At 43.0% G+C, this 25,508-nt stretch overlaps 1 protein-coding gene across 7 annotated transcripts in view; it reads left to right on the top strand.

Moving 5' to 3' along the window:
- Positions 1-25,508, top strand: part of AASDH (aminoadipate-semialdehyde dehydrogenase) — a 136,016-nt gene that overhangs the window by 64,003 nt on the left and 46,505 nt on the right. For 6 of the 7 annotated variants that reach the window (XM_030191409.1, XM_030191414.1, XM_030191413.1 and 3 more), the window contains 3 exons: positions 254-510; positions 7,477-7,586; positions 24,049-24,221. In XM_030191409.1, the coding sequence (XP_030047269.1) occupies positions 254-510; positions 7,477-7,586; positions 24,049-24,221 (540 nt within the window). The remainder of the gene's footprint in view (positions 1-253; positions 511-7,476; positions 7,587-24,048; positions 24,222-25,508) is intronic. The other variant, XM_030191412.1, reaches the window with a different exon arrangement.

The following is a 25,508-nucleotide window of genomic DNA, read 5'->3' as shown; positions in this document are numbered from 1 at the left end:
TAACCCATATCTGAAAGATTTTCATCTTTTATCCTGAGAGAACTGTCAAATGGAGCAGTTAAGTAACTCTAAAACTAAACCCATGAGTGTGTTTTATCCAGTAGACAGCCATACTGAGATTACCCCTCAGTGTTTTGTAAATTGGATTTCCCAAAGTAGCCACTTTTTAGCTGCATTTTGAAATCGAAGTGCTAAATGTATATTCCAGCATTTAATGTTTTGAAACTTCAAAATTCTCTTTGTTACTGTTTAGGCAACACCAACGTTTCTCAGAAGATTTGGCACATCTTCAATTCGATCAATGATATTGTCAACCAATTGCTCACTGCGTGTCTTAGCCTTGGGTGGAGAAGCATTCCCAGCAATGAATGTCTTCAGAAGCTGGAGAGAAGCAGGAAATCAAACACAGATATTTAATCTTTATGGGATAACAGAGGTTTCCAGCTGGGCGACGTGCTACCAGATTCCTGAAGAAGCTTTTGATGACAGGTTAAGGAAAAATACTGGCCAGTAGGCAAAATATTTTCAGTTCCTTTTTCACTGATTTCCATTCTTAGCGCAAACTTTTTCAGAAGATCTTTTGTATAACTAACTTTGTAAATATTTGTACTAAGAGAGGGCAAGGGAGGGCCCTTTTTCTGGCACTCTGCTTTAGGGCCCTATTCAGTAAGTTTTTTTTTTTTTCTCATACACACTGAATAGAGAAAAGCTGTAATGAAACAGGCACTTTGTATTTCTTTTATTGTTATTGAACTCCTTGGCAGTAAGAATTATTTAAATTTTATGGTGTGCATTGGCTTTTGAGATGCCAGTCCCTTTTTCAGTCTTCAGAATGGATGTGGTCCTGAAAGGTAGTTTATGGAATCCTTTTTAGATACCTACTGTTGCACCTACATAAGTATTCTCATAACTTGCAAAGAATCAAATGTTCTCCAGGACAATACAGTTATTAATGCTATGTGCATAATGTTATTGTTAATAAGAATATATTAATAATAGCTGCTGTTTGTAGAGCTTCTAATGCTTTGGAAGTCAGTCAACAGTGCTGCAGAAGAAACACCAGTGAAGTGGAAGCTGAGAAAGCTGTAATTGCAGACTTGTGTGTGCTAAAGGGAGAGCAGAAAGTCAGCAGGAAGGACATAGGGATAGGGAGATGGAGCTTAATGAACATTTGTAAAGATGATTTTATTTTATTTTTTATCTCACTAGACTGGTCTAGACATGCGGGTTGTGTCCCCTTATCGGCAGATAAAAGTAGAAACTTTGAACTGTTCCAGTGATATCACTGGTATAAGGGCTGGTGTAGGCTGGAACTCTTCAGTATTTCTCTGCCTCCAGCAAATGGTGAGTTTATCCTGGTACAGTAAGATTATGTAAGCCTGATTCCTTGCCTTGCAGACCATTGCCTGCATCCTCTGTGGTTGAGTCCTTGGTCTGGTTCTGCCCCTAGGGTTTAAGCTGTGGCCCTTACACAGTTGAGCCCGGAGGCTAATTTCCTCTGCAGCCCAAGCTTTAACCCATGGGCTGTAGCTTGGAATGACTATTTGGCAGGAGTGCCGTGGGGCCTCTGCTGGCAGGGAGTCACAGGGTTCTCTCCCCCCACCTGAATTCCCTGAAGAAGGCCTCTTGGGGGTTAAAAAAAAGTTTTATTTATTTTATTTTATTTTGTAGGGGCTTATCTTTATTCCCTCAATTGTTAAGATGGGGCAACTCCTGAAGCAAGCCTTCACCTTGTCAGCTCTAGGGGTCCAAGCCTCTATCTGTGGGGGCTTTGTGGCCTGGATTGTCTTGTGCTAGATGCAGCAGTGGCTCCAATGCCTAGAGGTAGTGTGCGTGAAGTCGGTGGTGGTCTTCCTTATGCACATGATCCACTATCTCATTCACATTTTGGTCAGGTCAATAGCTTTGATGGTGGTGCCTCATTGAGGCTGGGTAACTTTCTTACCTCCAATCTCACAGAAGCATATTTCTGTATTGCTATCAGTGCTCCACAGGTGCTTCCTGCTATTCCTCATGCTGGGTTAACATTTCCAATTCAGAGCCATGCCCTTTGGTGTTACCACAACCCTGAATTTTCCAAGGTCATGGTGGTAATGGTAGTGCACCTTTCCAAAAAAGGGTTTTAGGTCCATCCGTACCAGGATAAGTGGCAGATTCTGGCTGATTCAGAGGAAGTGACAGTGCAAGTTGATATGCTTTCTGGAGAGTATGCCAATTTGGGAGAGGTATGGTTTTTCTCTCAGTGGAGCAAATTTTGAAGCTCTAATTTCAAAAGAGGAGTTTGTGCAGAGGGCTCCCTGGGCCTGGAATTACTTTCTTTTGGGATTAATGGCAGCCACACTGGAGGTGATTTCATGAGTGTGTGCCCACATGCAGTCACTAGAACAAGCCTTGTTATCCTGATGGGCTCAAGGCTGTCGTAAGATCTAAACTTCTCTCCCTTCCTAGGTCCCTGTGAACTGTTATCACTTGCTGAGGGGTGTTTCATTGGATCCACCCAATTGGGTGGTCCTCGTGTCCCATTGCCTGGGATGATTGACAGAAGGGCTTTTGTTAATGTTGGCTCATCAGCTGGCTGGATGCAAGTGCCATTTGCCTGGTATTCCTTCAGTTTCTCCTGTTAGTATATGGAAAGGCCTTTCAGGTGATGTACAACACCATCACAGCAGTTGTCTACATCAGCAGGCAAGGGGGCACTCAGAGTGCAGTGGTTGCATTGGAAATCAGATGGTTCTGCTAGTAGGCAGAGGTCCACCTCTTGACAATCTTGGCAGCCCTCATTGTGGGCACTTATAACGTAGAGGCAAGCTTTCTCAGTCGAACTGTCTTTGATCCAGACCCAGGAGAATAGGAGGGGTAGTGGATTGGGAAGCCCCAAGCTTCAATCTGATGGTGACCTGGTGGAATGCAATTTCTTCTGCTTCTGCATTCATTGTAAGGAGGCAGGATCCAATGGGTCAGTGCTGTCATCTAACTGTCACCTCAGACGGACCTACAGTATATGTTTTTGCTTTGGCCTCTGATAGGCAGAGTTCTCTGGAAAATAATTTTGATCCCACCAGACTTGTCTCATTACCCTTAGTACATTGACTTGCTGTGTCTTCTCGAGGAAGCCCCACTTCACTTCCTAAGAGTCAGGAGCCTGTTGGTTCTGGGTTCAGTGATCATAGAAGATCCAGATCCCTTTTGGCTTTCAGCCTGGTCCTTGAGAGGCATTGCCTAAGTGCAAAAGCTATTTAGCCTCCATTTTCTCATCTCTTCTAAAGATCTGGTGCTGCTCCCCATTCCTGGCTTATGTTTTGGTCTGGAGAGTCTTTGAAAGATGGTGTTTGGATCAATGCCTCTCTCCATGGCAAGCCAAGGTCTCATCTGTTCTGGAATTTCCATAGAGGGGTCTCAACCAGGACCACACCCTGAATTCTTTGAAAGCTTAGGTTGCAGCCTTCATGTGTTTCTGTGGAAAGGTACTGGAGTTTCCCTAGTGACTCAGATAGATTTGGTGAGGATATAACACGAACAAACCCACCACTATAAACACATCAGACTACACCCTTCCTGTTTCAGACAGCCTGAAAATTCTCGGAGTTACAATTGACCGAAATCTCACACTAGAAAGCCATGCGAAAAATACAACAAAGAAAATGTTCCATTCAGTGTGGAAACTCAAAAGAGTAAAACCTTTCTTCCCAAGGGAAATATTCTGCAGCCTGGTATAATCAGTGGTGCTAAGCCACCTAGATTACTGCAATGCAATCTATGCCAGATGCAAAGAACAAATCATTAAGAAACTTCAAACTGCCCAAAACACAGCAGCCAGACTCGTATTTGGAAAAACGAAATACGAAAGTGCCAAACCCCTAAGAGAAAAACTACACTGGCTCCCACTTAACGTATTGTGTTCAAAATTTGCACCGTGGTTCATAAAATCATTCACAGCGAGGCCCCGGTCTACATGTCAGACCTCATAGACTTACCAACCAGGAACACAAAAAGGTCAGCATGCACATTCCTGAATCTCCACTACCCCAGCTGCAAAGGACTAAAATATAAATCAACATATGCATTCAGCTTCTACATAAGCACGCAACTATGGAATGCACTACCAAACGCCATAAAAACAATGCATGACCTAACAAGCTTCCGAAAATCACTAAAAACCAACCTGTTCAATAAGGCATACCACAATGATCCATCCTAAATACCAGACAACGAAACTTATACCAGAACTGGACAAAACCGAACTCTCTATACTTGACTGCTTCATTTGCTTTGTCACTAATGAACTTTAACGCAATACCACTTTGTATTTCTCATTCCGGAACTGGCATCGCCATTACGGAATAATGTAAGCCACATTGAGCCTGCAAATAGGTGGGAAAATGTGGGATACAAATGCAACAAATAAATAAATATTCATCCTCCCATTTCTCTAGTTATTTCCTCAATTCTCAGTGCAGTCTTTCCTTGAAGCCTTTGAAGCAAGCATCCTTGTGTACTCTTCAACTGAAAGCAGTTTTTTTGGTGGCCATTTGCTCTGCTAGGAGGGTTTCATGATTCTGTGTTGCTCCATACTGTTCCTTCCTTCTTACCTAAGGTAGTTTTGCTCTTCCATGTCAACTACATAGTCTTTCTTTCCAAGAGCTTGGCACTGGAAGCATTATAGGAGTTGTATAGGTTGGATGTCCATAGAATACTTTTGTGGTACTTCAAATTAACTAATCCCTTTTGCCAGTTGGGCAGACTGTTTTATTCTATGGTCCTAGGAAGGGAAGAGCCACCTGCAGGTTATCTATTGTGTGGAGGAGTGGCCTAGTGGTTAGGGTGGTGGACTCTGGTCCTGGGGAACTGAGGAACTGAGTTCAATTCCCACTTCAGGCACAGCTCCTTGTGACTGGGCAAGTCACTTAACCCCCAGGTACAAATAAGTACCTGTATATGTAAGCCGCATTGAGCCTGCCATGAGTGGGAAAGCGCGGGGTACAAATGTAACTAAAAATAAAAAAAAATTGCTTGCTGGATCAAGACATCCATTGAATTGGTATATTTTTTTTATAATAAAAGGTCTCCAGTCAGGCACAAGCGACTTCTTGGGCCAAGGCCCAAATAGTCTGTCTGGAAGGGCTGTGACTTGATGGTTTTGAAGGGTCTGCACTGGCTCCCTGTTGAACACAGAATTCAATACAAGATTATTTATATTGTCTTGAACTGGACAAGCTTGTAAGACCCTAATGTCCAGACTTCATATGTATCAGCCAAGTCTGTCTTTAAGATCAGCTGATCAGTAGTTAGTGGATTTTCCTTCTTTTCATGCAGTAAGATTGGAAGAATTTAGAAATTCAGTTTTTTACATCGTGGGTCCTTTGCTTTGGAACAAATTGCGTTGAAGGCTAAAAAAAAGATCAGAAACATGTCAAAGTTTAAAAGAGAATTCAACACTTTTTGTTTATATGTGGAAAAATGAATATTAATGTGGTATTATTTTGACCTTTGAAACTGGTTAATGTTTGTTTGACATACCCCCCCCCCCCCTTTTTTTACAAAGCTTCACTAGCGGCTGCTGAGTGGAAATGCCGATCCAGCCCATTCATTTTGACTTTGTAAAATGGACCGGGGAGGGGGGGTAGAGTTTGTTGAAAGATTAACTGTGTATGTACAATTGTGATCTGCCAAGAACTTTAGGATTGAGCGGAATATAAGTTTTTAAATAAAGAGAAATATTACACTCCTTTTTTTATTATAGTTTTTCTAAATATAATTTACAAATATTACAAACATATTGTCTGCCTTATGAAACAGTATCATTGCAAAAAGAAATATGCAGAGGAAAAATATATATAAAAAAGGAAAACAACTTGTAGTGCACATTGAGAAACCCATGATATCAGAGAGAAGAAAGAAATGAAACATGAAAGAGCCAAAATTTATCCCTCCCCAATTAGTAAAAACATAGAAAAAAAAAAAAGAAGTAATCCGGGTCTATAACACTATGAAAGAAACAATGTATGTATTACAATGGGCAACCCTAGCATCGAGAAAATTCTGAAAATGTAATGGGGCCTATGTCACGAAATGTGTAGCCAGCTGCCTGGGGTTACCCTGTGGCCACTTAGATGGTCTATCCCCAGTACAGCTCAGGTCCACCTGCACCTGCCACTTGTGCTCTACACTAGCACCCTCCTCCCACCGACTGGGTCACAACCACCTCGGGGTGAGTCTCCTGCTCCAAATTATCCCCAGTGATTTCTGGGTTACTGGGGGCCATGCTCCCAGTGATCCCACAGTCCCAGAAAGCACTCACAGACCCAACACCCAAACCACCAGGATTCTTTATCAGTCCATACAGAGAGGCAATAAATTGAATTTTGTTTGTCTTTTAAAAATTGAACAGTGGAACAAAATAGTGCAAATAGCAAACAATAACGGGTAACTGAAATATGGATCAATTATAACATTAACTAAACATTTCTATACAGTCTAAACAGTACATGGGGAGATCAGGACATATGTCTGTTCAGAGCCTTAGCAAAGAGATCTCTCTCTCTCTCTTTCCTCCCAGGCTAAGACTGAACCAAAACCAGTAAAGTCCAAATGAGATGAGTTCCTGGGCCAATCAGAGCCCAGTCAACGAGATTTCAAATATATACTGCATCTTGCTTCCTGTCTATGTCAAGCTAAAGAAAAAAACACTCAGTTCTCTGTTAACAGCTTTACAGCAAAGAAACATCACCTGCTGGCCAAATAGGAGAAATACACTTCTGAACATAATCAATGCAGGAAAATATCCAATGCATTTTACAGGCTTAAAACACACTGTTTCTTCACAGTCTATAAGTACATAATTGTAAGACTGGTACTGCTCAAGACATTTACAGGGAAGTTGAAAGAAGCTGAAGAAAGAGCTTGCACCCAAAACAAGTACTTGCTGGCGTTCAGTCAAAAACGTTTCATGCCTAGCCTGAGTTGCTCTGGACAGGTGAGGAAAGACCATTACATATAGGTCACAAAAAGGAATAGACTTATAGTGGAACTAATTTCCTTTTTTTAAATCCCACTAGACCAGTCCAGTTCCTGCCCTGGACGACTCTGGTGCTGGGTTGTTTTTGAGTTTTATCTGCTCTGTCCTGTCCATAGTTATGCAGTTGATTTTGATTATTCTTCAGTTCTACACTGGGTTCCCATGGGAGAAAAACAAAAAAATACATTTCTATGCTGAGGTTTTGGTTCCTCTTCTTGGGCAATAGCATACTAATGGATTCCAGCCTGTACCAACCCTTATTTTGGTGAATAGTTCTGAGTCTCTACCTGTATTTGCTGATAGGAGTACACAGCCCTCCTGTCTGGACTGATCTAGTAGGATTCAAGGTAAGGAAATTAACGGATATGAAAAAATGTCACCTTTATAGGACTGCATATGATCTGACTTTTCAAGCGTGCATACAGCCTGAATTTTGTCGTCTTTTTTTTTTTTTTTTATAGGTTTGAGGACTACCCTGTACCACTTGGCAGCCCTTTGTTTAGAACACAGGTTGAAATCCGAGATGCCAGCGGCTTAGCACTTCAGGAAGGGGAAGGGCAATTATTTGTCGGTTGGTTAGCCACTTACTACATACTATATGTTTACACAATTTTATTGAGAAAGCAATGGAACACTTATCAACAACATATCTGTATTTTTGTTATACAAATGAATAACTTCTTTATCTGAAACATTCCAGTCCTTCCCTTATCCCACTCCCCGTCCCCCCACCAATCCAAAACATCTCAGAATGTCTGTACTCTTATGACCGTTGAGCTCAAAACAAAGGAATCCTGCCAACTTATCCCCCATCTTTCCCTCCCCCACACTGAATACCCCCATCCCTTGTGCCCTGTGAGACCACTCAATATTCCAGACATGCACAGTCCTTAACCCCCCCCCCAATCAAAGTGTTATAGGGTATTCATGAGCAAACCACAACCGTTGGGATACAGAGATTGAAGGTATGGCTCCCACACCTGGAGAAATCGCTTTTGTCTCTTGGGGACTCCTTTAGCGTCTCTGGCCCCCCAGGTTACCAATAGGTGCAGCTGGTTCCTCCAATGCCAAAAATTCGGAGGCTCAGCGGATATCCAATATTGCAATACACATTTATGCGCCACTAAGCTCATCTTGCATGGGAGCATAGTTTTACCCTTAGACCTACCCCCATAAGCCCCCCTTTTTATCCAATAAGAAGTATTCCACATACTCGCCACCCTTCCCCCTACCAGTGAGTTCATATGTCTTGTAAGCGCTCCCCAATTACTACATACTATAAACAGTTTTATATTCATTATGAAGTAAGATTACGATGTATCTGTGTTGAGTGGATTCTTCAAGGACAAGCAGGATAGCAGGTCCTCACAGATGATGTCATTTGATGGAGCCAACATGGAGAAGCCTCTTCAGCTAAGATTACTTTAGAATCTGTTAAGAAGCATACCATACGTGCATGTAGTTTCTTGTTTGTCACCAATGCATTGGACCTTTTTAGGCTTGTTTTTGCTACAAAGCTTAATGGATATCTCTTAGTAACATTGAAGATGACGGCGGATAAAGACCTATATGGTCCATCCAGTCTGCCCAACAAGATAAACTCGTAGCATAAGGTACGATGTGATACTACATATGTATACCTGATCATGATTTGTCCTTGCCATTTTCAGAGTATAGACAGTAGAAGTCTGCCTGGCACTGTCCTTGTTCTCCAACTTCTCAAATTTTCGTCAAAGACCCACACCAGCCCATCCAAATCTGCCCAGCCACTATCGGGACCAGTGGTGTCTCCAGACAGAAATATTTGGGGTGGCAACAGGAGGGCAAACTATGTATGGAGGGGGGCAAGCCAAGGTGAAATTTCTCACATTGTGCCCACTACATCAAAATCCCTCCCTCCAATCCCCTTTTTTATATTAGCAAAATAATGCATAACGAAACCCTTCTCCTCCAGCTAGTTTCAGCTCCCTGGTAAAACTGCCATTATAATTGATAACATCATTCAATAATTCTTCTGTGCGCGAAAGCTGAATTCTCTACAAGGTTGGATAGAACCTCAGTATTAATCCTGCACTTTGAGTTCTGTATCACAAACTCTATTATTCCCCAACAATGGAACTCTCTAACGCTCTCTCTTACAACACATCATACATAAAATATTCAAATTGTGATTCTCACCTCAGGAACAGCACATCTCCTTCCACTGCCAGACACTTTGATTAAATCAGATGGGATTTTGTTTATGTGGTCACTCTACAGGATGTGAAGACCAGCAATAATATAAAACCCTGCAAAGATTAGGGTTACCATGAGCCAGTCTGATTTTACTTTCATTGGACTGGAGCAATCTGTTCTCCTTTTTCTGGAGCCATATGGTAACCCTAGCAAAGACACATCCAAAACCTATATAGCAAACTTACCAAACCATAATAGCCCTAACTCACCTACAAAAAGGCAGTGCTATAAATGTTACACTGGGCCCTAGAGTACCAGTATACCTACTACTGGGAAACTAGAACACGCTGGACTGTTAAGGATTCCTGCACAGACACTACATGACATCAGAATCCTTCACCTCAGTTGCAGATGCAGAACATGGGATAGATCGTTACTTGATATACTACAATGACATGCATACAAAAACTGAAAAATGGAGATCTCCCCCATGCCCAAGAAAACTAGACACTATAAGCAGGGCAATACTGGTAAAAGAGAAACAAAAAATGTATTTTCTCCTGTACTCTACAAAACGGAAAAATAGAAAAAAATGTGCATTTTCCCAAAGCGGACACATCTCAATACTTAAAAAGTATTAAATAATTTTTATTTCTACCTTTGTTGTGTGGGCATTTTATTTTTCTGATTGGGCTGGTCCCAGTCTCTTTCCCACTTTTCTTGAGTCAGTCTTCTCCCAAACTATTTTCTAAGTTCCATTTCTTCCCTCTCTTCTTGTATTCTTCTTTTCCATCTCTTCATCTGTCTGCCATTGATCTTTTTTATGTTTTTTTCCCCCCACTTTTCTCTGCAATTATATCTGTCCATTTGATTTTACCCTAATTCTCCCTGTCTCCTTTTCACCTCATCTACCTACCAGCTTTCCCCATCTCCTTCTCAATGCCTTTCCAGTACTCCCATTGCCCCCTCTGTCTCTCTCCTTTCCCAATCCTCTCCTGTCTTCTTTTATCCACTCCCTGGTCATCCATTTCCATACTCTGTACTGCCTATCTTCCCCTCACAAGTCCAACTCCATTCCTCTGTCTCCTCCCTTTCTTTGCCTATAGGCCATTCTTCTATCTCTTACCCTCTACCCCATTTTCTATTGCCTCTCTTTTGCCATCATTTAACCCTATTTTTACCCTCATTCAATTCCTTCAGACCCATCCCCTTCATCGTATTTCCCTCTCCAGTACCCCCATCTCTTTAATACCTTTCATCCTCTCTTCAGTCTTACAGGTCATTCACATTGTCTCACCTCCCCCACCCTTCATCCTTTTTCTCTTACCCCCCCCCCCCCCCATTTCACACTCTCACTCATTTTCCTAACCCTTCAACACCCCCATCTCGTACCTACAAATTGCCAGGTCCTCACTATCTTCTCAGAATTCTCTCTTCATATCTCTCATCCATAATTCCCTGTTCTGCACCCCCCCAACATTCTCCCACTCAGTCACCAAGTTCCATTCATCTGCTCTGTTCTATCCCCCCTCCTGAGTCCATCCATCTTCTGCACTAATCCCCTACCCCCCATTCATCTTCTGCTCTTTCCAGAGTTTCCAGTCTGTCTGACACTTCTCTCTCCATGTTCACCGTCATTCCTTCCGTGTCCTCAACCTTATCCCTTCCCCATGTTCAACACCTGCCTTCTTTGTCTCCATACCCCTCTGTGTCCCAGTCTCTCCCAGTTTCTCCCCTTTTCTTCCCATGCTCCTGTATCTCCCATCCCAAGGCCAGGATCTCTCTTCCCTGCAGTCCAACAGCTTTGTCCCTCTCTCTATCTTCGGGTTCAGCGTCTGTTCTACTCTTCACACCTCTCTTTTCACCCCACCCCACACCCCAACATTTCTCTCCTTCCCTCCCTGGCTCCAGCATTCCTCCAACACCTCTCCACCTCCGCATCTCTGTTTCTGTTCCATTTATCTCCCTCTGACTCCAGCAGGTGCGGCATTTTTCTACTACCCCGTGCAGACTGGTAACTCTCTATTCCCTTCTTCCACCTTCTTCTGTCTGCCAACCCTCCTTCCTGAGCAGACAGGCTGTGCAGCAAGACAACAGTGAACCGGATACATAGAACTGGTGCATGTAGTGCCTTGGACTTGATCATGAATTTTCTAATTGTCATTTGATTTTTTTTTTAGATAGCAAAAAGAGGTATTTATGACTAGAAAGAGCAATATGAAAAAATGTTTTATAGCTGCATAGAAAATGATGGCAGATAAATGCCATATGGCTTTTCTAGTCTACCTATCTATGCCAACTACTAATCTCTACTTTTTTCTCCGTTAGAAAAGTAGAAAACTACTTTTCTCTCCATTAGACATCCTCTGTGCTTGTGCCATGCTTTCTTGAAATTAAATACAGTGCTCATTACCACCTGCACTGGGAGGCCATTTCATGCATCCACCTCTTTTTTTTTTTTTTTTTCTGGAACTTTCCATAAGAAGACTCATCAAGCTGGGTTATTTCCCCAAATGCTTATCATGCAGGTTAGGGGTGTTGTTTTATGCCTACATCAGGTCCCTCTCCCTCACAGCCTGGATGTTGAAAGGGTGACCTTTAGCCACTTTGAATGTGCCTTATAGAAGCTAACATGAAATCCAAGATGCTACGAGAGACTCTGAGGCGGTCATATGGTTTCAAATAGAAGAGGTTTGTTGGCTGGTGTGATGGAAATTTCTTAGCTCTCTTTTACTGTCCCACACAAATACTTTGTGAATACCTTCTATATCCAAGTCAGGTTTGAAAACCAGCTCCATTAATTTTTATCTTTGTGCAGCTGGTGCTTATCACCATCACATGAAAAGTAAACCTGGTAGAGCTTTTCATTGATCACTTAATGTGGAGTTTGTTTGTATTAAAGCCTCCCATCAAACCACCTTCTCTGTCTTGGGATTGAAATATTGTTCTGACGAAAGTTCCCGTTGAATCATTGGACTCTTTTATGACCTGAAGTACCTGAGTTGGAAGATCTTGTTGCTGTATTAATAAGGTAGCAGTAAGTTCAGTGTGCAGGGTTAGTGAACTCCATGCTCTAGTAACTAGTCTGCTGTAACCAAATTTTTCAGTAGGGTAGTTTTACCTTTTCATCTGAAGTGCCTTTCTAAGGTGGTATTACATTTCCACACTAATCAGTCAATTCTCCTAACATTTTTCCTTCTACCACATACTCCGAAAAGTGAGCATGTCTTGCACACTTTGGGTTCCCAACAAACCATAGCCTTCTATTTAGAGCACATTAAGGCCCTTAGAAAGTCTACTCAGCTTTTACATAAGAACATAGGAATAGTCATACTGGGTCAGACCAATGGTCGATCTAGCCCAGTATCCTGCTTCTGGCAGTGGCCAATCCAGGTCACAAGTACCTGGCAGAAACCCAATTATTAGCAACATTCCATGCTACCAATCCCAGGGCAAGTAGTGGCTTCCCCCCCCCCCCCCCCCCCCCAATGTTTATCTCAATAACAGACTATAGACTTTTCCTCAACTACTTTTACCGCATCCTCCAGCAACAAGTTCCAGAGCGTAACTATTCTGTAAGTGACAAAATATTTCCTCCTATTTGTTTAAAAATATTTCCATATAATTTCATTCATTGCCCCCTGGTCTTTTTACTTTTTGAAAAAGTGAAAAATCGATTCACTTTTACCCATTCTATGCCATTCAACTTAACTTAATAAATTGGAACTGCTGTTCCCAAGATTACACTATCCTGTTGGTTTTCAGACACTTATACCTATGGAGAGTCGTGTTTGGGTTCTGTAAATGGGCGCCTCCTTTTTGCTGCCCCAGTGTTTTGTTGTGCTGTGCTGTTAGAGCCTATTCTAGAACAACATCTGGGCACCCAGATTTCTGTTATAGACTACTAGCATAACCTGGTGTTGGTGTCATACATTTACAGTTTGCAGTAACACTAGCCAGAGATCTGGTGTAACTGCAGCAATAGTATATGTAACTTACTGAGTTGCGTAAGTTACATTCATAAGTGGAAGCTCCATCAATATGAACACCCCTCCCTCCCTTGTAGTTGCATGCTCTATCACTTATGCATGCCGTTAGAGAATAGCGCTTGGTTGATTTCTTGCCACTTATACACGTAAATATACACCTAACAAAAGTGTCGGTATTCTGTACATATATGTGTGCAAGTGACACATAAATGTAGGCTCCTTGTCATAGAATTACACTTAAAGTAATGAGTCATGGCTGTGTCAGTAACTCATTTAGGAGCCCTTATTAAATGTTTGACGTGCAACAACAGGCTTGCTGCGCACTAATCTGGAACTTCCACTCAGGGCTGGTCTTAGGCCAAGGCGGCCGCATAGGGCCCCGCGCGGCGCGCCTCAGTCAGCCTCTTCCCAGGGCCGGTCCGACTCCGACACGGACGGTAAGCATGGCTGGAGGGCGCCGTCGTGCCATACTTACCGCCACTGTCCGCCCTGGCGCCCTCTTCTTCTCCCCCCCAACCAAGGATTTTTCTTTTAAATTTACCGTCCGGGGGGGATCACGTGACGCCATGCACGCGAGCGGTCACTAAAAGATCAGCTCCGTGCTCCTTCTAGATAACCCCGGTTTAGAATCCCGCAAATCTATACCAAATCACTTCAGAAAGGACCGGGATACCTTCTCAACGATATAATTACTTTAGCTGGCGAACAAAAGCGGCGATGGCGGCCAAATCGCTCTGACGAGACAAGGAAAAGAGCAAACTCGGAGAAGACAAGATGGCGGCCCCGGCAAGCCCGTCGAGTGTAACAGTTAGCTCCGCATGGACAGCTGAAATCGTGGGAGAAGTCACCACAGCACTGGAAGCCATCTTAGATAAGAAATTACAGGGGTTGGAAGCCAAACTGGAGGGTCTCCAAATGCACATGACTCAAATAAGCCAGGAAGTGGCTAGCTTTCAACAGCGCACGGGGGCCCTCGAAGACCAGGTCACTGCGGTGGAACGCCATTATTCCAAGCTCCTGAAAACGGTTGAAACTCAAGCGGAAAAGCTTGAAGACCTCGAAAATCGATCGCGAAGAAACAATCTTCGCTTTGTAGGCTTACCGGAGGAGTTGGGAGACAAGGAGCTACGAGGCTTTTTGGAGACGTGGCTCACAAAAGAACTCCGCTTACCTGCAGATATGGGCCCACTGATCGTCGAACGGGCCCATCGGGTAGGCCCGGTGAGACAGAATAACAACAGACCAAGGGTGGTTATCTGCAGAGTATTAAATTTTCATCATAAAACTGTCATCATGCAGAAATTACGAGCGGGAGCCAGTTTGAATTACAACAACTACAAAATCCTATGTTTCCAAGATTATTCCATGGCAGTGGCCGCCCAGAGAAAGAACTTCTCACCAATTTGCTCCCAGCTGGTGCAGCATAAAATCAAGTTTGCTTTACTGTACCCTGCCAAATTAAAGATATTTTACCAATCCAATACGCACATGTGCAACACGCTGCTAGAAGCTCAAGAATATGTTAAAAGCATTTTAACAGCTAGAGATGAATGAATACTACGGAAGAAGTAGTCAAAACTGGCATGAGAGACTGAGACTTGAATACCAAGGACACAGCAAACATGGTGACAATGATCTGGAACCAACCATAAACACAATTGGATTATAATTCTAACTAAGAACCTAGGATTACAATTAGAAGCTGGAAAGTTTTGAATGCTGCGAAACTGATAATGACAATATCTGGCAGGAGACGCCGCGATGGGACCACCTTATATCGGATGAGGAATCAGCCCTGACTTGCAGGGTGATATTAATATCAACACCCGTGAATGACCAAAATCACTCCACTGAGATATCAGAATTGGCAGAGGTGACGCCACATAATGATAATGACTTGATGAAGGATGGCTGGCTGTTGCTGAATAGAGCATGGCCATGGAGAAGCCTGATAATCTCTGCCGGAGAAAAAAAAGAGAGAGGAGACGAAGAGACAACAAATAAAGGAGAACTCTTCTAATAACCACACACGGTGTCTTTGAGGCTGGTGAACGCGCAGCAGACTATAATATCCAGGTTTAAGAGTAAAATGTTTAGTACACTAAAGTTCTGTTTGTTAGAAGAATTTAATGATAAGACAATAAGGAGATTTAGGGTTAAAGTAATCTCATGTTGATTAGACATTATACTGTCATTGGGACAAAACACAACTGCCTGGAGTTGGCACAGCTAGCTAGGGTGCTGTAACCCTGGCGGGGTATGTCAAAGATATGAATTGATGTTGAAAGTTCTGAGGGGCAGTTATATGTTAAAAGTCTATGATCTTGTTACTGGGACACTGATACTAGGGTATAAAAGATATTACGGGAGAATGAAATGCCTGGGAAGATAAAATACACTACGGGGGAGACTAGAAGGAGGGGGTTAACACGTGACAAGTCCAATAGGGGCTGGGAACTCAAAAGGGGAACAGGGAGGGGAAGAGGAAGGTAGACTTCAGGGAGGGGAGAAGATTGGGAAGGGAAGGATAGTGAACAGAGCACAAGTAGATAGAGACAGAACTGGGGAAGAGGGGTGGGAGGGGAAGAGAGTAACCCATTATAAAGCCAGAATCCAAACACAGCTAGTAGAAAGAAAATGGCATCATAGAAGGGGTGGCTGGAGGCTGGGCCGGCGACTCCTAGAAGCAAAGTATAATCAGAAGACAGTACAACGGATACAAAAAGGTAACAGATTAAAGTAGTATCTTGGAATGTAGGGGGCATACACTCCCCAATCAAAAGGTCAAAAATCTTGAGACATCTTAAGCGCATAGGGGCAGATATTGCGATGCTCCAGGAAACACATTTGTCCAAAACTGAGCATGCCAAACTAGCTAAATGGTGGGTAGCTGATTGTGTGGCATCTGCGGCTGTAGGAAAGAAAGGAGGGGTGGCAATACTCATACGAAAGGGGTTAGCAACTAAAGTGCATAGGATAATTATAGACCCAGAGGGTAGATATGTTTTGGGTATAGCTATGATAAATGGAAAAAACATACTTCTGGGAAGTATTTATGCTCCTAATGTACTAGACCAATAATTCTATAAGAAGGTACTCAAACAGATCACACGGTTGGACACGCTACCCACAATGTTAGGAGGCGATTTCAATATGACTTGGGATCCAATTCTAGATAGATCACACCCCCCAACTAAAATAAGAAAAATAGATACCAGAGGACTACCAGATTTTTGTACAGCGCTTGATCTAATTGATGGCTGGCGGACACTACACCCACTTGACAAAGAATACACACACCAATCCAGAGCACACGGAACATCATCTAGAATAGATTACTTATTAGCATCCCGCAACTTATTAACAGATATCACGGCGGCCCATATAGACCCTTGTGTAATATCGGACCACTCGGTGATAGGAATGAAATGGAGTGGAGGAGGGGAAGAGGAAAGGATGCACAGCTGGACGTTTCCCACATACTTGATAAGAGAAGCAAAATTTAGGGAATATTTACTCGCAAAATGGGCTGAATATAAACACTTTAATGAAGGCTCGGTAAATGAAATGACTAATTTTTGGGAAGCGGCTAAGGCAGTATTGAGAGGCGAAATTATAAGTTATGTTACGCAATATAAAAGAGCAAGAGATAGAGAAATTATGAGGCTTGAAAAACAATTACACCACTTGAATAGACAATACGGCACGAATCCCTGTAACAAGATTAGACAGGAAACATTGGTCCTACAAACAGCTCTGAATTCACTGCTGCACGAGAGAGAAATAAAGTCTCAGGCCTATTATAGATTCCAACTATATAGACATGGGAACAAAGGGGGCAAATATCTAGCTCGCCTCATAGCACCGAAGTGTGCACCTAGAAACATAACAGCTATGAAAACCACGGAGGGGAAACTCATACACACTAACCAGGAGATCAGGCTAGCTTTCCAAACATACTATCAACAACTTTATAAGGCTACAGACCAAGAGGGATTATCAGGGGAATTATATCTAGAGGGCCTACAAATTCCGAAGCTGCGGTGCAGCGACCAGAATCGCCTGAATGCTAAGATCAGCGATGAGGAGGTGACCTGGGCCATAACTCAGAGCAAAACAGGCAAAGCCCCAGGCCCAGATGGATATAAAGCGGAATTTTATAAGCTGATGGGAGACTCGGTGATTCCTACCTTGGTTAGGGTATTTAATGAATGGATGGAAAAGGGTAAGATGCCTGAACATTTAAATTTAGCCCGAATAGTGGTGTTTCCTAAGCCTAAAAGAGATGAAAAACTAGTTACATCTTACAGACCTATCTCCCTACTCAATCAGGAGGCAAAACTGTTTGCCAAAATACTGGCAAACAGACTAGGCAGAGTACTACCTGAGCTTATACATCCAGCGCAAGTAGGATTCGTACAAGGTAGATCAGTTACGAAAAACATGAGGAACATCCTGGCGGCCTTGGAAGGATTGGGTCACTCCAAAGAACAAGCTTTAATGATAAGCTTTGATGCAGAAAAAGCATTCGATAGAGTGGAGTGGCCCTTTCTGTACTCGGCGCTAGAGAAATATGGATTCAATGGCAATTTTATGCAGGCGATCAGAGCATTGTATTATTTACCGAGAGCGCAAGTGCTGATAAACGGTAACGTATCAGGAGAAATACAGATTGGTAGAGGAACAAGACAGGGGTGTCCTCTGTCACCCCTGCTTTTTGCGCTCCAATTGGACCCTCTCATTAGGGATATATATGATTGTAAAGCGGTACCTGGGGTGCAATTTAAGAAACAGGAGTTCAAACTGGCTGCATTTGCAGACGACTTGTTAATGATAATTACAAAGCCGAAGAAGACACTTGAAAATCTTTTAGAGATCTTCCATGAATATGGAGACTATTCGGGCTTCAAATTGAACATGGACAAGTCGGAAGCCCTTGCGATCAATGCGGACATCCAAAGCTTATGGCTGGATGGATTCCCTTTGAAACAGACACATAACTTCTTTACATATTTGGGTATATTGCTACCGGCTAGACCGAGGGAGATATATCAATTAAATGTAGCAAAACTATTAGAGCAGACAACCCAACAGCTGGACTCCTGGGACACTTTGACGCTGTCTCTGTCGGGGAGGATAAGTCTTATAAAAATGGTCATATTGCCAAGGTGGCTCTATGCACTACAGATCTTGCCCATAGCATTGCTACAGAAAGATATAAAACACCTATATCGACTAATGTTTAGGTTTTGCTGGGTCAGGAAATGAGCTAGGATGCAGCAGAAATATATGTTGGGAGGATGGAAACAGGGGGGCTTGGGAATTCCCAATATTAAATTTTATAATATGGCCTGCCTCCTACGGCATGTGAGGGATAGGATTTACCAGACTCAAGAACATACACCCCTTGAGATGGAAGATGCGCTCTTTAGTCCTTACCGTTATATTACACTACTACACTTGCGGAATACAGAGATACCACATAAACATAGAAATAACGTTCTACTTAAACCAATAAGAGAAGCATGGAGATTTTTAGGGACATTACTAGGAGGGGACCCGAGAACAACTGAACTTATAAATATTAAAGGGAACCTGACCTTTGTACCTGGGATGGAAAATAAAACTTTTGACAGATGGGAACAACTAGGGGTAATTGAATTGGCAGATGCTTTAGATGCAACTGGCGAAATCAAATCGCTGACACAGCTGATAGGCCAAAATGAACAGGGCTGGGGTGACAAATATGCTCACTGTCAACTGAAGCACTACAAACAATCACTAAGTAAAGAAGTATTGAATAACAAACTAGGCAATAAGATTAAGACTTTCTTTGAGGAGATTTCTGAACACGCCCCCTCCATATCACAAATACATCAGAAGCTGTGGAGTCTAGCCCCGGGGAAAGAACTGACTCAGATCCGGCAGAAATGGGAGAAGGACGTGGGAAGGGCATTGGACTCTTGGGATATGATGACGCAGCTTAAAGATATTCCACATATAATAGGAGGAGCTGATTATAGAGAATGTGCGTATAGAATACTACACAGAGCATACTTTACCCAAGTCCAACTGTTTAAATCGGGGGGAATTGAAACAGCTATGTGTTTGAAATGTAATAATTCTGAGAACTCATTGTATCATGCACTGTGGGATTGTGTACCAATACAACGCTATTGGAGGCAAATAGTTACTTATCTTACAGGGGTGGTGGGTAGTAGAAGAGACATGAACCCACTACAGCTAGTGTTAGATATGAAGGAGCCACAAAGGAGATTGAATGCTGATAAAACACTGTTGTGTCGAAAACTCTATCTGGTAGCAAGAAAATGTATCATGCAACATTGGACTGTAGCCAATCCACCGACCTTCTGGCACTGGCGCAATAAGGTGCATCAATTGCTGGTTTGGGAGGCAAAGGAGGCCAAAGGACATTGTAAAAGGAAAACTCGATTCTTTAAAATATGGGGATGCTACTTAGATAAGATGACACAGAAAGGACGTAGTCTTATTGTTAATACTTTATAATCATATACTATAAGCTGACAGATGCGGGTTTTGGCATATTGGAGTTACTGGGAGGGCTGACGGGAGGGGGGAGGGAGATGAGGAGGAGGAGATTAGGGGAGGGGAGGATAAAGGTTAAGGAATGGAAATATGTAGATTGAATAGAAGGGGGAACCACATCATTTTAGGGGATCTTAGCAGGACAATTTGGAATAAGAGCAAATGATGTGGAACTCAATTGTATGTAATTTGTGAAAGTAAATGTTAATATGTAGTTATATCTAAAATAAAAAATTGTTGAAACATAAATTTACCCTCCGTTGCTGGAATCCCACAGCAGCGTACTGCGTGCGTCACTGAAAGCACTCCTCACCTCCCGAGTCCCCCCGACGTCTCTAGCAGAACGCAGCTCTTCCTGATTTGTTCATTCTCAGTGTCCCGCCCTCGAGGGAAGAGCTTCTGCGTTCTGCTAGAGACGTCGGGGGACTCGGGAGGGGAGGAGTGCTTTCAGTGATGCACGCTGCTGTGGGATTCCGGCGACGGAGGGTAAATTTAAAAGAAAAATCCTTGGTTGGGGGGGAGAAGATGAGGGCGCCAGGGCAGACAGGCAGGCAGTTGAACATGGGAGCGGGAGGGCAAGGGAGAGAGGACCTGGGCATGGATGGCAGGGCTCAGGGAGAGAGGGGAATTGCTGGATAGGGATGATGAATGGAGGGGGCAGGGGCCAGAGAGGAGCATGGATGGGAGGGGAGGGCCCAGGGAGAGAGGAGAAATTGCTGGACATGGAGGGCAGGAATGGAGGGAAGGAAAGACAAAGGAAGGAGATGCACATGGATGGAGGGGAAGGGATATAGGAGAAATGCTGGACATGGATGTAGGGGAGGGGAGGAAAGTAGATGTACATGGAAGGAGGGGAGTGAGGAGAAATGCTGGATATGCATGGAGGGGAAATTGCTGAATTTAAGGGCTGGATCGGAAAAACTTTGAAGGCAGATGCTGAAACTGGAGAAAGGATAGGGACAGGGCTACAGATGGTAGACAGGACACATAAGGACACAGGAGGATGGTGGACATGGTGAGAGAAAAAATATCAAATGGAAAGAAGACACTGCATAAAACAGAAGACACTGGGACCAAAGCGAATAGAAAAAACAAATGATCAGACAACAAAGGTAGAAAAAGTATTTTATTCAGAATTTATTAATTGGAATATGTCAGCTTTTGGAAATGTGCATCTGTGAAATTTTGCATGTAAGTTTCAATTTTTCTAGTATTGCTGCATGCTGAGTCTGATTTCTTGAGGTAACTTTCCAGTTCAGTATTTTGCCTTCATATCTGTTGTGTCATGTGTTTTTCATGTGTGATCAAGGTGCAGTATCCTGCTAGCGTGTAGCATTTGCAGCCCATTTTGTTTTGTTTTTTTTCACGAGGTAGTGTATTGGTGTTTTAGAGCCTGGTGTAATTACAGTTCTGCCTTTCCACGCATAAGGTTGTTCTCGTCCTGTCCTTGGAATTAGTGCTGTTATGGTTTGGTAAGGTTATGTGTGTGTTTTTGCACAAGTTTGTGTATAGTGTTTTGCAGTGGAGAGATTGTGTGTCCACACCTCTGACCCCCCCCCCCCCCCCCCCGGGGTTATGAGAATTGGAACTAATTGTAGTGGACTTGAACTGAATAATTTCTGGGGGGGGGGGGGTTCATGATAGCATTGTGCTTATTATTTCAATCAGTTTTTCTGTACAAGTTTAGCTTCATTTGTCTTTATTTGAAATTTCATAAATAAAAAATTTTCTAAAAATTGAATAATATTATCAATGGGGTGGGGGCGGGGCTAGGATGGGGGCCCCACCAAATTGGTTTGCATAGGGCCCCGCACTTGCTAAGACCGGCCCTGCTTCCACTCCCAGCGCGTGCCATTTCCAGAGCTACAAAAATATTTTCTATTTTTGTAGCGCAAGTGCTTACCCGGTGGTAATCAGGTTATCATGGGAGCCTTTACCTCCATCTCAATGGGTGGTGGTAAGTACTTCCCCCTGAAATGGCCGTGTGGCAAGTGGTTCACTTACCACACGGCCATTTCTTTTTGAGAAAAAAAAAGACAGCCATTGACTCTCTGCGGTAAAAGAGTGCCTCAGCACGCATCTAAAACACGCACTAACGCTAGTGCAGGCCCCCTTTTACTGCAGCTTAGTAAAAAGACCCCTTAATGTAGACCTCTATAGAAAAGATTTTCAGGGCTTCATTATGGACTTAGAACATGCATTCACATCTAATTGCTATTTGAAAAGAGACTCCCCAGTGTCAGTAGTAGGTTTGGCCAGGTCAGTTCTCTAGAATATCTTTGGGAACTAAAATCCAGCTGTTGTCGTCTAGGCTCGTTGGCCCATTTTTTCATTGATCTCTAGGCTATCTTCTAAAATCTAAGTCCGTAAAATTGAAAACACTCGTTGCCACCAAGAACATTTCTTTGTACCTACCTACCTGTTGTAGCGCCTTTCATATTACATTTTTCCCTTTTTTCCTTTCATTTATTTCTCTTTTTTTCTGTTGAAAGCAGCTTATAGCTAGGAAGAACTTGATATCTTGATTGTCCTTGGGCGAAAACTAAATTACTTGTAGCAGGTGTTCTACTTATAAACCCACCCACCTTTCCAGGCATTTTCTTCTGCTCTAAACTGTACAGACTGAGAAGGTCCCACACAACAGCAGCAAGCACAGAAATGCATAAGCTCAGTGCTGCTTCTTTAAAAGGTTCTAGAGCAATTTGAACTGAAGAGGCTTCTCTGTTCAGACTCTGTGAGATTTCACCCATCTTCTCCCGGATTCTGTAAATGGTGTACAAATTTCCATTTGCAAAAGTACACACTTTCCTGATATGCACGTACAACTAATTTGCTAACAAGCCAATTAGCACCAATATTTGGGTGCCAACAATCAATTGGCATTAATCAGCACAATTTGGATTTGAGCATTCATCTTGCTAAGCGCTATTCTATAAAGATATACACACAAATCTTTTTGTTTTGAGTGCCATTTATTGAATCCAGTCCCTTATGAGGACTTGTATCCTGCCGTCTTTGGAGAACAGTAAAGGTAATGGCTGTGTTCCCAGCAGTAGCAACAAGCAGTCATTTTTCCAGAGGCTCCAACTTGATTATATTAACTTTCCTGTCCTGGAAAAAAGGTCACTATTTTATTTTAGCTTTTCACTGTACTGTTTACTTATATGCTATGCACAAACGTCTGCCACTTGAGTTATCTTCTATGTTGAACCCTAACAGTATTCTGCATTTTGTGGCCAGTAATGTGTGTTTAGACCTCTTGGTAACCATGTACTTCTGCCCTGGTAGCTTTCTGCATTGGCCCATCAAACTGGGTAAAGCTATATGTGTACAGGCTGTGTGTACATGAGTTTCTCTTCATATGAAGTGGACAGTTTTACAAAAGCCCATTCCCATGGGCACTGTTTTACCTGGGAAAATGTTTTCAGAAATTACCCTCCCAAGGACTTTCTGAGCTCATGGGTATCCAAATTGACATTGTAATATCTACTATAATAATTTGCAACTCCAACGTTCTGAAGCTGACTGCCAGGAAGTTGAAGCCCGGTTTGTAATGTCAGAAGCCTTCCGGTGACATCACTGTGTTGCCTGGGAAACTGCGACCACGTCTCAAGCACAGGCGCGATTAGTTCCTGCAGCTCCGGCAAGAGTGAAGGGGAGCTCGCACGGTCGCCACTTCACACTGCCTTTGCTTTCGCTTCTGTTTCAGCTGTTCCTCTGGTCCCGCCTTCATTTCCTGTTTGCGGAAGGCCAGGGCCAGAGGAAGAGCAGAAACAGAAGCGAAAGCAGTGTGAAGCGGCGTCCGTGCGAGCTCCCCTTCACTCTTGCTGGCGCTGGAGGAGGTAAAACATTTTTAACAACAGCCGGCACTAACGAAGGCGAGGGGCAGCAGCACACATCCTGCTTGCAGTCGGAGGCCAGAGACAGGGAGAGAGCCGCGGGGTAGGGGTCCTGAGAGGAGGGGGGAGGGGGTCCTGAGACCAGAGAGGGGGGGGTCCTGAGACCAGAGGGGAGGGAGGGGGGTACTGAGATGACAGGGGAGGGGGTTCGGGAGGGAGGAGGGTGGTGGTGGGGGGGGGGGGGCCCTGGAACCTTGCTAGCGCCCGTTTCCTTTCTGTTGGAAACGGGCCTCTTTTACTAGTGTGAATATATTCCACTGTAGCACTAAAAGTCATTCAACTAGAGACATGAGTGATAGACCATGTATTGAAAGTGTTTATTATAATGCATATCTTTCAGGCACATCAGGTAAATTCTGCAGCACCTATTAGCTAATAAATTATAACCTTTTTGTTTGTACAGGAGGGGAAGAGAGGATCTGTTTCTTAGATGATGAAGTCATTGTCCCCTTGGGCACCTTGAGAGGCACAGGAGACTTTGCAGCTGTGAAGGGTACAAACATGTTTTTCATGGGCCGGAATGACAGTCAGATTAAACGCCATGGGAAACGTGTTAACATTGGAGTTGTGCAACAGGTAATAAGAAGCACAAAACCTCAAAGAGGAGTGATGTAAATCTACCAACTAAACAAAAACTTCACTAGAACAGTGTGCAGAATTCTGTGAGACCGAATATGCAATCACCATAGCTTGAGAATAACAGATTTATATATGCATTTTTTGAAGCGGGAGGAAAAAGCCTCAGATTATGCAGGTATAAATAAATTTGTCACCTGTCTCCTCCAATCATCGGCTTAAAAAAACCTCCACAATTTTTATTATTGCTTTCTTTAAAAATAGCAAATAACGGTGTATAAACCCTGCTTGATTGGGGTGCATCAAGCAGAGTTTATAAGCTAAGGGGTTTCTTTTACAAAGCCGTGCTAGCGATTCTTGCTCGGTAAATGAGAGGAAGCCTGTTCATTTCCTATACGTGTCCTTTCATGTGCCACATGAGAATCGCTAGCGAGGCTTTGTAAAAGAAGCCCTAAGTTATTTGCTATTTTTAAAGAAAGCGATTACAAAAATTGTGGAGGTATTTTAAGCCCCTTCACCTCACTTTTTAACCATGCTGGCTGTCGTTTGGTCTTCCGTCCTCCTTTTTTAATACGCGGAATATATTTGGCCTCGGCTTCCAGGATGGTGTTTTTGAACAGCATCCACATCTGATGTAAACTTTTGACCCTCGCAGCTGCTCCTCTAAGTTTTTTTTTTCTTTCACTGTTCTCATTTTATCATAGTCTCCTTTTTTTAAAGTTAAACGCTAACGTATTTGATTTCCTATGTATACTTCAAAGCTAATATCAAATCCGATCATAATATGATCACTGTTATCAAGCGGCCCCAGCACCATTACCTTCCGCACCAGATCATGTGCTCCACCAAGGACTAGGTCTAGAAGTTTTCCTTCTCATGTCGGCTCCTGTACCAGCTGCTCCATAAAGCTGTCCTTGATTTCATCAAGGAATTTTACCTCCCTAGCGTGCCCTGATGTTACATTTACCCAGTCAATATCGGGTTATTTGAAATTATCCATTATTATAGTGTTGCCCAGTTTGTTTGCGTCCCTAATTTCCTTTAACATTTCTGCATCCGTCTGTTCATCCTGGCAAGGCGGACGGTAATACACTGCTATCACTATCCTTTTCCCCTTTACACATGGAATTTCAATCCACAGTGATTCCAAGAAGTGTTTTGTTTCCTGCAGAATTTTCAACTATTTGATTCAAGGCTCTCCTTAATATAAAATTCTACCCCTCCACCAATTCGATTCACCCTATCACTACGATATAATTTGTACCCTGGTATGACAGTGTCCCACTG

The sequence above is a fragment of the Microcaecilia unicolor genome, chromosome 2, assembly GCF_901765095.1.
Source record: "Microcaecilia unicolor chromosome 2, aMicUni1.1, whole genome shotgun sequence".
In the NCBI taxonomy this organism is placed as follows: Eukaryota; Metazoa; Chordata; class Amphibia; order Gymnophiona; family Siphonopidae; genus Microcaecilia; species Microcaecilia unicolor.
Note: the sequence above shows the minus strand (reverse complement) of the source record. Positions and strands in the feature narration are given on the sequence as shown.